The 14,689-nt window shown below is 43.2% G+C and overlaps 1 protein-coding gene across 4 annotated transcripts in view; it reads right to left on the bottom strand.

Moving 5' to 3' along the window:
- The window catches only part of ARHGEF9 (Cdc42 guanine nucleotide exchange factor 9), a 407,314-nt gene that overhangs the window by 297,064 nt on the left and 95,561 nt on the right, over nucleotides 1-14,689 (bottom strand). For 3 of the 4 annotated variants that reach the window (XM_008272701.5, XM_051827736.3, XM_008272702.5), the window contains exons 2-3: nucleotides 7,890-7,958; nucleotides 2,105-3,709 (exon numbers count right to left, since the gene is read on the bottom strand). The exons of the other annotated variant lie outside the window; for it this stretch is intronic. In XM_008272701.5, the coding sequence (XP_008270923.1) occupies nucleotides 2,105-3,658 (1,554 nt within the window). In that variant the 5' untranslated portion in view covers nucleotides 3,659-3,709; nucleotides 7,890-7,958. The remainder of the gene's footprint in view (nucleotides 1-2,104; nucleotides 3,710-7,889; nucleotides 7,959-14,689) is intronic. 4 annotated transcript variants of the gene reach the window in all.

The following is a 14,689-nucleotide window of genomic DNA, read 5'->3' on the forward strand; positions in this document are numbered from 1 at the left end:
AGTGTTTCCTGATTCTCAGACATTGTTCCTTCACTTGCATCACTCCGCTCCTGCTGTAGTACAGTCTTGAATTGCTTCACTGGCTAAATATTGTTGATACTTACTCTGATTTCACCAACTTTCAATAATATCAACACAACAACTGCTCCCACTTTGTGGATACCTGCAATGTGTATTAGCTGGGCGTCTTACATACACTGGCTCTTTTCATCCCCACAACAGCCCTCTTAGTAGGGAGCATTTAGCCTCATTTCTTTTTTTAACATTTATTTTATTTATTTTAAAGTCAGAGTTACAGAGAGAGAAGAGACAAGAGAGAGGCAGAGAGAGAGAGAGAGAGAGAGAGAGAGAGAGAGAGATTTTCCATCTGCTGGTTCATTCCCCAAATGGCTGCAATGGCTAGGGCTGGGCCATGCTGAAGCCAGGAGACAGGAGCTTCTTCCAGGTCTCCCAAGTGGATGCAGGGGCCCAAGAACTTATGCCATCCTCTGCTGCTTTCCCAGGCACATTAACAGGGAGGTGAATCAGAAGTGGAGCAGCCAGGACTCGAACATAGGGGATGCCGGTGTCCCAGGCGGCAGTTTTACTCACTACACCACAATGCCGACCTCTAGCCTCATTTCATATATGAGAAGGCAACTTACATTGAAGCCTTTGTAATTTGAAAGCCTGTGCTTTCAACAAACTCACAAGGCATCCCTGGGCACAGCTCAGTGAGCATCCTAGTAAGGTTATGTGCTCATCTGTGACTCTCTTCCCAGCTATTGGTAACTTGGGCACACAATGCCCATCTGCAATTATCAGCTAATGGAGTTATTAGGTATATTTGTCTGACTGTTTGCTTGATGGTTGATCTTAAAATCACTGCAATAAAATTTACTCCCCACAATATCATGCCAATTTTTATATTCTTAAAGCCTACCATAAAAAATATAGAAAGAGAATGCTTGTGAACAAAATAATGTTCTTCTCAGAAAAAGTAGGCTATTGTTTCTGTCCTGATGGGCCCCAAGTTCTCTGAAACTTGGATATGAGAGTTGTTAGGGACAGGTTGAGAACAACCAAGGTAATCCACCCCAGTACTGTCACTAAGAAGAAGGTTTTTTATTTAAAAGTCATTGTCCTAAAATGATCTGGAGAAACTATAGCATGCCCTTTTATGAAGACTTTCTTAAGTCTCAAAGCCAGGGTCACTTCTACTGTATATTCAACATATCCTCTGCAACAATCTAGTACATAGTTCTTTTTGTTCATGATTAAGCATGTGGTGAACAGCTGTCCATCACTACTCAAATTAAATCGCCTAAAAACTACAGATAAAAGTACTGATTTGGAATCAAAAGTAAGAACCAAAATTTGAACCCAAAGTCTGTCACAATCTGTATGACTTCAGTTAAGTCATTCAACATCTTTCAGCTTCAGTTTCCTCATCAGTAAACGAGGCTAATCACTCCCACCCACCAAGGTTACTATAAGAATTAAGTGGGAACAATGCATGTGACAGTGCCCTGCAAGGGGCTATATACAGTTGCCATTCAATGAATGCCAGGAGGAAAATTCTAGTGTATTGGACTTGGTCTACATTCGTCAAGTCAACGAACAGTACTGTTCCAAGAAGGTGCCAAGAGAACACCCTCACTCTTCCAAAAGGAAAATGAAAGGACTTCTCTTGAAATCATATAGACAACAGGGCACAGAGCTAGGATACAAATCCAGATCTCCCTCTTGACTCCAGTCTTGGGATCTAGTTCCTGCTGGAAGGAGAAGGTACTGGGAATGGTACCAAAGCCATGGAAATATTTTCCTACCTAAGGAAAACAGGAGACCACAGTTGTATAGGACATCATTAAATGACCTTGGTCATTCTCCTGCCATTCTCAGAGCTTCAGGTTTTATCGAAAGGCTGAATTAAGGTGTAATCATGGAACTCAGCACCAAGGGTAATAGTCCTCCAGAATTTTAGGATCTGTCAAGTTCCCTGGACTACTGGGAGAATTCTGGGCATTCCTGGCTAGAGGGGGAATGAGAGTAGCCGACATGGGAGTTTAACTGGTTTCTAGGGTCCCAAATGTTTCAAATGGTGATTTGTAAAAGCCAGCCTTACCTGAGCACCGCAGACTCCAGCGCAGGCCTTGCTGGCTTTGCCCTCTGTGTCCCCTGCACCCATTTCCAATTCAGGCTTCTGGGGCTGCCTGGCCTGGATGGACCCCTTGGGCCCCCTGCCATCCTCTTGCTCCTTCATGTCATTGAGTTTCTCTTCCAGTTTCTCTGTGACAGCCTTAGTGGTGACCTTCCTGGCACACACACTCAGTTCAGGGGACTCACCAAAACTGTCATCTTCCTTGAGGAAGCTGACCACAGTCTCAGTGTCTCCCTCAAGCTCTTCTGAAGAGGAGTTCTCCCTGGTGAAGGTACGGCAGTAGCTGTGGCCATGGACATTGTGCTGTGATGGGTCATCCTGAAACTCAAAGACAGTTGAGGTTGCCGCAGAGGTGGCAGTAGTGCAAGGACCTGCTAGGCCCTGGCCTGGTATCTCCTCTCCCTCAATGCTCATCTCAAAAGTGCACGAGGCCTGCGAGGCCTTTCGGTGGCGACGGTGCCTCTCTGAGGCACTGCCCCACAGTGTGGCCTCAGTAGCAACACAAGACAGATTGAGTGGGAAGGCAGCTCCAGAAGCAGTGCCCTCTAGGATGAAGCCATCACTGCAGCCACTGAAGTAGGACTCACGGCGGTGGCGGCCCAACTGTGACTCCTCACGAGAAAATGCCCTCCACTTGCGGGCTACCTCAGCCACATTGCTGAAGAATTTGATGACAACACCAAAAGGTGCAGCCTTGTCTCGGCGCTGGTGTCCACGGCTCTCCTCAGAGCTGCCCTCCACTTCCCCTTCCAATGTAGATCTCCTGATGGTAGTGTCAAGCTCTCCGACTCTGGTGTCTTCGGCCCATGTGTGTGGGGCCTCATGACTCCTGGGAAATGTGATTTTCTGGCAGCTTCTGGCTTGCCTGTCACCACTTAGCTGCCCAGGGGCCTCATCCTCCCAGGAGCTTTCCTCCACTTGGATGCCAAAGTCGTCAAAGGCAAGTAACTTCTGGCTCACCCTCTTGGGGGCTTGCACCAGTTCCTGCACATCTGTGACAAAGGGTTCCTGACCCTCTATGTGACCTGCGTAGGAATGGCGGAAGGGTTTTGGGGCTTCCTCAGCCTTCCTGATACGGTAGATATCTGTGGCCTCCTGTTGATCCTGGGTCTTACTGTTCTTAGGGGGCGTATTCCTGGAGGATCCAGCTGAAGTCTTCAGCCTCTTAAATGATTTCATTCGATCCATGAATGTGACTTTGGGTTTCATCTCTGATGGCTTGGCGCTGTCTCCCAGTACGATCATGGACTGAGGGCGCTTCCCCTGGCTAGCAGTCCCTTTTCTGCGGCTGACAAAATTCCATATTCTGTTGACTTTGGTTTTCTTCTTGTTCCCACCACTCTCTTCCCTGGGATTCAGTTCACCCTGGTTACACTGCTCAGACTCCTCCAGCTCCTCCAGCCCCATTTCCCTGGTTAGGCCTTCTACTTCAGGGCAGTCTGGGAAGGCCTGAGCAGGGTAACCATTGGGCACCAGCTCTGAGAAGGCAGCAGTCTGGCAGCTACTGAGTGTCTCCATGGTCACAGCAGGGGATGGGGCACAGAGGGAGGACTGGTCAGTTATTTCCAGCTAAAGAAAAGAGAGGGGAGGGAGAGGAGAGAAAGGGAAAGGGGGAGAGGAGAAGAAAGGGAGAAGGAGAAGGAGGAGGGGAGAGAGAAACAGCTAGATTAGGCAAGGCCGCAAATAGGGTTCTTTACCAATGCGCAATGACCAAACACACAGAAGACACTTTACCATCACTAGGCTAACAGACCTTTAGTACCTTTAAAGAGGAAAGACTCATCCATTTGAACCACACTAGGTTACACTCCGGATCAGAGGATATCCCAGCTTAACCTCTGTACCAAAGAATGGTTTATTCCTATTTCAATACAAATACACTTGAGAGGGACATAACTTAGAGCAATTATTATCAGACCATGACAACTGAACAAATACATTCCTTTTCCTTCTTCTTTTTTTCTTTTTGACAGGCAGAGTGGACAGTGAGAGAGAGAGACAGAGAGAAAGGTCTTCCTTTTTCTGTTGGTTCACCCCCCAATGGCCGCTGTGGCCAGCGGGCTGAGGCCGGCGCGCTGCGACCAGCGCACCGCTCTGATCCGAAACCAGGAACTAGGTGCTTCCCCTGGTCTCCCATGCGGGTGCAAGGCCCAAGCACTTGGGCCATCCTCCACTGTACTCCGAGGCCACAGCAGAGAGCTGGACTGCAAGAGGAGCAACCAGGACAGAATCCAGCGCCCCGACCGGGACTAGAACCCAGGGTACCAGCGCCGCAGGCGGAGGATTAACCTCGTGAGCCATGGTGCCGGCCAAGCAAATACATTTTTGAAAAGCCAGAACAGAAAAACCTGAGATGTATCTCAGAACTCCATCACTTTGGTCCTCTCATTTTACAGTTAGGCATTGGAGATCCAGAGACATCCATTTTGCCTAACCAAGGGAACAGTAGGTAAGGACCCTATCCAGTCCATGTTTCCCTCTCTCATTTGCTCTTCTATTCACTCAGGAAGCCTGCCTGAATTAACTTGCCTATAAGATCACCTGCTTGGCAACACCCTTCAGCTAGGTACTGGACATCAATGAGATGAGTCAGCCACACACAGCTAGTCACTCGACCTCACAGGCTCACGGGAGACATTGGCAAACAAAAACAAACAATTACAATACAGCCAGTACTATAGGTGCTATAATAGGTGTAAGCCAAAAGGTCACAGATGCTTGGAGTGGGGGTAGACAGTGGGACTGAAAGGTGTGGAGCTGGAAAGAGGCAGACAGAAAGGATATTAAAGACCCTGCAATCCTTCCCCAAACTGCAGGGTCCAGAACTGGAACCTTATTTATGAGACTATCCCTCCACACAGTTGCTGCTCTTTGTCTCTTTACCCTGTACAGTCTGAGATGAGGGCTTGATAAGAAAGAGAATTGCTGGTGCTGTGGCATAGCAGGCACCTGCTCGAGTCCCAGCTGCTCCACTTTCAATCTGGCTTCCTGCTAATGTGCCTAGGAAAGCAGTGGAAGATGGCCCAAGTGCTTGGGTCCTTGGGAGACCTGGAAGAAGCTCCTGCTCCTGGCTTCAGATTCACTCAGCTACAGCCGTTATGTCCATCTGGGGATGGAACCAGTGGATGGAAGTCTTTCTCTCTCTCTCTCTTTCTCTCTCTCTCTCTCAAATAAGTAAATAGATCTTTAAAAAAGGGAAATGGCAAGGGGTCCACATTTTGGTGCAGAAGGTTAAGCCACTGCCTGTGCTGCCATCATACCGTATGCACACCAGTTCAACTCCCTGCTGATATGCTTTGGAAAGCAGTGGAAGATAGTTCAAATACTTGGGATCCTGCCACCTACATGGTAGGCTCGGATGGATTTCCAGGATCCTGGCTTCAGCCTGGCCAGCCCCAGCTGCTGCAACCATTTGAGAAGTGAACCAGTAGATGGAAGAACTCTCTCTATCTCTCTCGCTCTCTCTCCGTGTGTGTGTGTGTGTGTGTGTATGTGTGTGTGTGTCTTCCTCTCTCTGTAACTCTGCTTTTCAAATTCAGTAAATATTTACAAAATGTTTTTAAAGAGAGAAGCAAGTATACTGAGTCTAGAGTCTTAAAGACAACTTCTGAGTTCTTAGTGATTTTGCCAGGGACCAGTTCCCAAGCTCAACATCAGTTTGTTCCTCTTTCCTCTGGTCTTCATGGTTAACTTTACCATGTGTTTACTCTGTGTTCTTCCTATACTTCTGCAAACAGCCTGCACAGAATCTGTTTGAATCAGAAAATGTTCAAGTTGGGAGAGATCAGCGTGATGATCTAATTGAGGAAAATGAAACAAAATGAGACAGAAACATGACCATGATCATTCAGCAAGCCAGTGGCAGGTCAAGAAAAAAAGCTTTAGTCCCTTTGTTCCCCAGGCCTGGCAGGACCACACTGTACCACACTGTCACACTCATTCATAAGTTCTATTTTCTCCAAGTATGCTCTCTACCCCACTTAGAATTATGATAATAATATCCTAGCTGTTTATATGTGCCAGGCACTGCATTCAGTTCTTATTTACTCATTTAGTTCTCACAACAACTCTATGAGGTGGGTACTATTGTTATCCTCTTTTTAAACATGGTTCAATTAAGGCACAGAAAGTTTAGGTGATTTACACATGTTCTCCACAGCCACTAGGTAACAAGAGGTGAGATTTGAATTGAGGATGTGTAGATCCTGAGGTCATGCCTTAACTCCGTTTTTAGAACAGAGCTTTATATACAGAGGAATATCCATACACAAGTCTGTTTGCCTGCCTACCTCCTGACTTCTTTTGGTAATTCCAGATCAGACTGACCTTCCTATAAGGTATCTGGACACATTCATGGTGCCAGAGTCTAAAGTGAAGCTTGGTTGCAGAGGGGATTGGTAGGAAAAGACCACTACACCAGGCTGGTGCTGCGGCTCACTAGGATAATCCTCTGCCTGCGGCGCCAGCATGCCAGGTCCTAGTCCCAGATGGGGCACCGGATTCTGTCCTGGTTGCTCCTCTTCCAGTCCAGCTCTCTGCTGTGGCCCGGGAAGGCAGTGGAGGATGGCCCAAGTGCTTGGGCCCTGCACCCGCATGGGAGACTGGGGGCGGGGGGAAGCACCTGGATCCTGGCTTCGGATTGGCGCAGCGCACCAGCTGTAGCAGCCTTTTTTTGGGGGGGGTGAACCAACAGAAAGGAAAACCTTTCTCTTTGTCTCTCTTTCTCTCTCACTATCTAAATCTGCCTGTCAAAAAAAAAAAAAAAGACCACTACACCTGACAACCCTCCTATAGAAAGCCCTCCCAAATTAGGCAAATGAACTGAGGACTCTCACTTCCCCTAGTTCTCCACCTGGCCATAACGCTTTACCCTTAAGACATACACTAAGTGGATCTCCCCCAAAAATATGCCCTTTCAAAACCAACCTCATGGCTGGCACTGTGGGGCAGTGGGTTAAGTCACTACCTACAATACCGGCATCCCATATGGGAGCAGATTCAAGTCCCTGCCGCTTCACTTCTGATCCAGCTCCGTGCTAATATGCCTGGGAAAGCATCAGAAGACGGCCCAACTGCTTGGGCAACTGTTATCTACCTGGGAGACTCTCTCTCTCTACTCCCAACCCCGTATCATACTCGTAACTCTTTCAAGTAAATAAACAGATCTTTCCAAAAAGAATGAAATGTTTATAAATAAACTGAAGGAAGAGGGAATTTTACCTAGTGGCAAAAAATATACACATTCCACATCAGAATGCCTGGGTTAGATTCCAGACTCCATCTCCTCACCACAGCTTTCTGCTAATGTAGACCCTTGGAGGCAGTAAGGTTGGCTCAAGTAATTGGGTTCCTACTACCCATGTGAGAGACCTAGATTGTGTTACCAGTTTCTGGCTTCAGCCTTGGCCTAGTCCTAGCTGTTACAGTCATTTGGAGAGTGAACCAGAGGAGAGGAACACTCGCTTTCTCACTGTCTCTCTCCCTCTCTCTGATGTGGAAATAAACAAATAAATTTTTAGAAGCAAATAAACTGAACCAAAGAAATGAAAGAACTATACATTAAAAGCTCTAGGACACTGATGAAATAAATTAGACACAAATAACTGCAAAAATAACTTGTGTCTTTAGAACATAAGCTAATATTACTAAAATGTTTCTACCACAACCTGTTTTAGTCTGCATCTGTTTATATAACCCAATACTTCAGACTGGGCAACTTATAAAAAAACAGAGGTTTATTTTGGCTTACAGTTCTGGAGTCTGGGAAGTCCAAAAGTATGGTGCTGGCATCTGCTTGGCTTCTTGTGAGGATCTCGTGCTGCATCATAGCATGGCAGGAAAAGCAGAAGGGCAAGGAGGCACATGCAGAAGAGATAAAACACAAGGGGCTGCCTCACTTTATAATAAAAAACACAAGAGGTGGCAATACTTTATAATACTCTACTCTATAAGACATTAAGCCCTCTTACAGACCTAATCATCTTTTAAAGTCTCCACCTCCCAACAGTCACAATGTCAAGCAAATTTCAATATGAATTTCATAGGACAAATCATTTTCATACCATAGTACTACACAAAACAATCTATAGATTCAATGTAACCCCTATAAATACTCCACTTACATTTTTCTCAGAAATACAAAAAACAATCCTAAAATTCAATTGAAACCACAAAAGTCACCAAATAACAAAAGCAACCTTGAACAAAAAGAACAAGGCCAGAGGCATCACACTATCTGAAATCAAAATCTATTACAAAACTATAGTAATTCAATAGCATGGCACCAGCACAAAGACAGACATTTAGACCAGTGGAACAGAATAGACAGCCAAGAAATAAATCTATACATTTACAGTCAATTAATTTTCAACAAAAGTGTTAAAGACACATAATGGGTAAGGACAGTCTCTTCAATAGATGATGTCAGGACAACTGAATATCCACATACATATGGATGATATTAGACCCTCATCTCATCCTCTCTTTAAAAATCAACACAAAATCTACATATGGATGATATTAGACCCTCATCTCATCCTCTCTTTAAAAATCAACACAAAATCTATTAACATCTTAAACATAAGACCCCAAAATGTAAAAACTACTAGGGGTAAAAACTTCATGACTCTGGTTCTGGCAAAAAGAATGCATAGGAATCCAAAAGCAAAAACAACAAAAGCAAAAATGGACAAATAGGACTGCATCAACCTAAAAAGCTTCTGCACAGCAAAAGAAACAACAGAGTAGAGATGACCTTCAGAATGGAAGAAAATGTTTGCAAACCCTACATCTGATAAGGGGTTAATATCCAAAATACATAAGGGAGGAAATCAAATAACTCAACAGTAAGAAAACAAACAGCTCAATCTAAAAATCAGTAAAAAGATGTGAATGGACATTTCTCAAAGGAAGATATACAAATGGCAAAAAGGTATATGAAAAATGTTCAACATTACTAATCATCAGGGAAATGACAAACACACGGGACAATATCACCTCACCCCTGTTAAGATGGCTATTATCAAAAAAATGAGAGAAAATAAACATTGGCAAGGATGTGGACAAAAGGGAGCCATATACAATGATTGGTGGTAATGTAAATTAGTGTGGTCATTATGACAAAGACTATGAAACGTCCTCAAAAAATTAAAATGATCTAGCAATCCCACTTCTCAGTATATAACCAAAAGAAATGAATTCAGTAGGTAGAAGAACTAGCTGCACTTCCAAGTTCATTGCAGCATTATTCACAATAGCCTTAATATGGAATCAACCTATATGTCCATCAATGGACATGTACAAGCAAACACACACACACACACACACACACACACACAAGTGGAACACTGTTCAGACTGAAAAACAAAGAAATCTTAGAGGGCAGCAAGATGGCGGAATAGGAAGGGAGCACACTGATAGTCTGAGGAGAGACAGTTTAATAAAAGTGGAGATACTGCAGGTTCAAGGAAGAGTAGGGGAAGAAACAGCAGAAGAAACTCTTCCAGAACTAGTGATTCACAGTGGAACTGCGTGGAGAGCGTGGGAGCCCACAGTTCGGGACACCAGCGGCAGACTCAACACACCAGTGCTGGAACGCGAGATGAGCCGAACCGCAATAGCCCGAGACACCGGCAGGCAAGCCGAAAGAGGAGACTAGAGGGAACAACCCCGGGGGGAAAAGTTCACCAGGCTAACTAGAAGAGAGAGAGAAAGAAAAAAGTGACCAATACGGACACGGGTTTCTCTCTCTCCGCTCACCTCTCAAAGGCGAGCAAGACAAAGAGCAGGCACCATCTTGGACATACGTCATAAACAGAGCGACCTCAGGTCTGCACCGGCCCTGAGCCTAGCAGAAAAACCTGACTCTGGGCAGGGTGAATTAACAGGAGATTAGGACCTAGTGAATTTGTGGTGCTACTGAACTGAGACTGTGAAAAAAGAGACGGTGGGGGAGAGAACTCACAGAATTCACGTGAGTACTCTCCAGAGACGCTACAATTCCGTAACTTTGGAAACCCAGTGGGAGACTGAAGGAGAATTTGAGCACACTCTGAGGGCAGAAGAGATTCCCTGTGGGGTCCTTGGGAAAGAGCTTCTGATCCCTGGCTCCTGTGGGTATATTATTTGCCTGCTAACTACCTCCAACTTCGTTCAGCTGTGCGGAATTACTTCCCTTTTGAATCAAAAAAAAGAAAGAGAGAGAGAGAGATCTACCACGCCTAACCTGGGAGTGTCACCTTTGGCACACCAAACAGAGCTCTCAGGCCACACCCATTTCAAGCCTCTAAGGCTCCATCAAAAACAGACAGTCCACTTAATCTAGAGTCATAGTATAACAAGAAAAAGCACCACAGTGAAGAAACCAAATATCTCCAATATGCCAAATAACAAACGCAAAAACCGAGGTAATAAAAACAAGGAAGTCACTATGAAGCCCCCAAATGAAAAAGACAACCCAATTCAAGATTATGAAGATGATGAGATAGAAGAAATGCAAGAAGCAGATCTCAAAAAATTGATAAGAACATTAAGAAGTTCTCAAAAACAAATTATTGAACTACACAAATCCTTAATGGACAAGATAGAAAATCTCTCTCGTGAAAATGAAATATTAAGGAAGAATCAAAATGAAATGCAGAAACTAGTAGAACAGGAAACTGTGATAGTGATGAGAAATCATAATGAAATGAAGAATTCAATAGATCAAATGAAAAACACACTAGAGAGCCTTAAAAACAGAATGGGTGAAGCAGAAGAGAGAATATCGGACTTAGAAGACAGAGAACAGGAAAGGATACAGTCAGACCAAAGAAAAGAAGAGGAAATTAGAAATCTAAAACATATTGTCAGGAATCTGCAGGATACTATTAAAAAAACCCAACATTCGGGTTCTAGGAGTTCCTGAAGGCATGGAGAGGGAGAAAGGATTAGCAGGCCTTTTTAGTGAGATATTAGCAGAAAATTTCCCAGGTTTGGAGAAGGACAGAGACATCCTAGTACAGGAAGCTCATAGAACCCCTAATAAACACGACCAAAAGAGATCCTCACCACGACACGTTGTAATTAAACTCTCCACAGTGAAACATAAAGAAAAGATCCTAAAATGTGCAAGAGAGAAAGTCAGATTACTCTCAGAGGATCTCCAATCAGACTCACAGCTGACTTCTCATCAGAAACCCTACAAGCTAGGAGGGAATAGTGAGATATAGACAGGTACTAAGAGAGAAAAACTACCAGCCCAGAATATTATATCCTGCAAAGGTCTCATTTGTGAATGAAGGTGAAATAAAGACTTTTCATAGCAAACAGAAATAGAAAGAATTTGTCGCCACTCATCCAGCCCTGCAAAAGATGCTTAAAGATGTGTTGCACACAGAAACACAGAAACACGGTCATCAATATGAAAGAAGGTAAAGGAAGGAAACCTCACAGCAAAAGATCACAGGGAATTCAAAGCATATATTAGAACTTATCTTTGGCAAATGGCAGGGCAAAGTTGCCACTTATCATTAGTCACTTTGAACGTGAATGGCCTGAACTGTCCAGTTAAAAGACACCGATTGGCTGATTGGCATAAGGAACAAAACCCATCTATTTGCTGCTTACAAGAAACACATCTGTCCAACAAAGATGCATACAGACTGAAAGTGAAAGGCTGGAAAAAGATATGCCCAGCCAACAGAAATGAAAAAAGAGCGGGCGTAGACATCTTAATATCGGACAATATAAACTTTACCACAAAAACTGTTAGGAGAGACAAAGAGGGACACTATATAATGATTAAGGGATCAATTCAACAGGAAGATATAACAATTATCAATGTATATGCACCTAATTACAGGGCACCGGTTTATTTAAAATTTTTGTTAAGGGACTTAAAGGGAGACTTAGACCCTAATACAATAGTACTGGGGGACTTCAATACTCCACTCTCAGAAATAGACAGATCAACAGGACAGAAGATCAACAAGGATACAGTAGATTTAAACGACACTATAGCCCAAGTGGATCTAACAGATATCTACACAACTTTCAATCCTACAGCTAAAGAATTTACATTCTTCTCAGCAGTACATGGAACCTTCTCTAGGATTGACCACATACTAGGCCATAAAGCAAGTCTCAGCAAATTCAAAAGAATTAGAATCATACCATGCAGCTTCTCAGACCATAAAGCAATGAAGTTGGAAATTAGCAACTCAGGAATCCCTAGAGCATACGCAAACACATGGAGATTGAACAACATGCTCCTGAATGAACAATGGGTCATAGAAGAAATTAAAAGAGAAATCAAAAATTTTCTGGAAGTAAATGAGGATAACAGCACAACATACCAAAACTCATGGGATGCAGCAAAAGCAGTGTTAAGAGGAAAGTTTATATCAATAGGTGCCTACATCAAGAAATTGGAAAGGCACCAAATAGATGAGCTTTCAATTCACCTCAAGGATCTAGAAAACCTACAGCAAACCAGACCCAAATCTAGTAGGAGAAGAGAAATAATTAAAATCAGAGAAGAAATCAACAGGATTGAATCCAAAAAAAGCATTACAAAAAATCAGCCAAACGAGGAGCTGGTTCTTTGAAAAAATAAACAAAATTGACACCCCATTGGCCCAACTAACTGAAAAAAGAAGAGAAAAGACCCAAATCAATAAAATCAGAGATGAAAAAGCAAATGTAACAACAGACACCACAGAAATAAAAAGAATCATCAGAAATTACTACAAAGAGTTGTATGCCAGCAAACAGGGAAACCTATCAGAAATGGATAGATTCCTGGACACATGCTACCTACCTAAATTGAACCAGGAAGACATCGAAAACCTAAACAGACCCATAACTGAGACAGAAATTGAAACAGTAATAAAGGCCCTCCCAACAAAGAAAAGCCCAGGACCAGATGGATTCACTGCTGAATTCTACCAGACATTTAAAGAAGAACTGACTCCAATTCTTCTCAAACTATTCAGAACAATCGAAAAAGAGGGAGTCTTCCCAAATTCTTTCTATGAAGCCAGCATTACCTTAATTCCTAAGCCGGAAAAAGATGCAGCACTGAAAGAGAATTACAGACCAATATCCCTGATGAACATAGATGCAAAAATCCTCAATAAAATTCTCGCCAATAGGATGCAACAGAAACATCATCCACCCAGACCAAGTGGGATTTATCCCTGGTAGCAGGGATGGTTTAATGTGCACAAAACAATCAATGTGATACACCACATTAACAGACTGCAGAAGAAAAACCATATGATTATCTCAACAGGCAACGAGAAAGCATTTGATAAAATACAACACCCGTTCATGATGGAAACTCTAAGCAAACTGGGTATGGAAGGAACATTCCTCAATACAATCAAAGCAATCTATGAAAAACCCACAGCAAACATCCTATTGAATGGGGAAAAGTTGGGTTGGAAGCATTTCCACTGAGATCTGGTACCAGACAGGGATGCCCACTCTCACCACTGCTATTCAATATAGTTCTGGAGGTTCTAGCCAGAGCTATTAGGCAAGAAAAAGAAATTAAAGGGATGCAAATTGGGAAGGAAGAACTCAAACTATCCCTCTTTGCAGATGATATGATTCTTTATTTAGGGGACCCAAAGAACTCTACTAAGAGACTACTGGAACTCATACAAGAGTTTGGCAAAGTAGCAGGATGTAAAATCAATGCACAAAAATCAACAGCCTTTGTATACACAGGCAATGCCACGGCTGAGGAAGAACTTCTAAGATCAATCCCATTCACAATAGCTACAAAAACAATCAAATACCTTGGAATCAACTTAACCAAGGACGTTAAGGATTTCTACGATGAAAATTACAAAACCTTAAAGAAAGAAATAGAAGAGGATACCAAGAAATGGAAAAATCTTCCATGCTCATAGAATGGAAGAATCAATATCATCAAAATGTCCATTCTCCCAAAAGCAATTTATAGATTCAATGCGATACCAATCAAGATACTGAAGACCTTCTTCTCAGATCTGGAAAAAATGATGCTGAAATTCTTATGGAGACACAGGAGACCTCGAATAGCTAAAGCAATCTTGTACAACAAAAACAAAGCTGGAGGCATCACAATACCAGATTTCAGGACATACTACAGGGCAGTTGTTATCAAAACAACATGGTACTGGTACAGAAACAGATGGATAGACCAATGGAACAGAGTAGAAACACCAGAAATCAATCCAAACATCTACAGAGAACTTATATTTGATCAAGGACCCAAAACCAATTCCTGGAGTAAGGACAGTCTATTCAACAAATGGTGCTGGGAAAATTGGATTTCCACGTGCAGAATCATGAGTAAGACCCCTACCTTTCACCTTACACAAAAATCCACTCAACATGCATTAAAGACTTAAAATACGACCTGACACCATCAAATTATTAGAGAGTATTTGAAAATCCCTGCAAGATATAGGTAACGTCAAAGACTTCTTGGAAAACACCCCAGAAGCACAGGCAGTCAAAGCCAAAATTAACATTTGGGATTGCATCAAATTGAGAAGTTTCTGTACTGCAAAAGAAAGA

This window comes from Oryctolagus cuniculus, chromosome X (assembly GCF_051225735.1).
Source record: "Oryctolagus cuniculus isolate XC-2025 breed Fujian yellow rabbit chromosome X, ASM5122573v1, whole genome shotgun sequence".
Lineage (NCBI taxonomy): Eukaryota > Metazoa > Chordata > Mammalia > Lagomorpha > Leporidae > Oryctolagus > Oryctolagus cuniculus.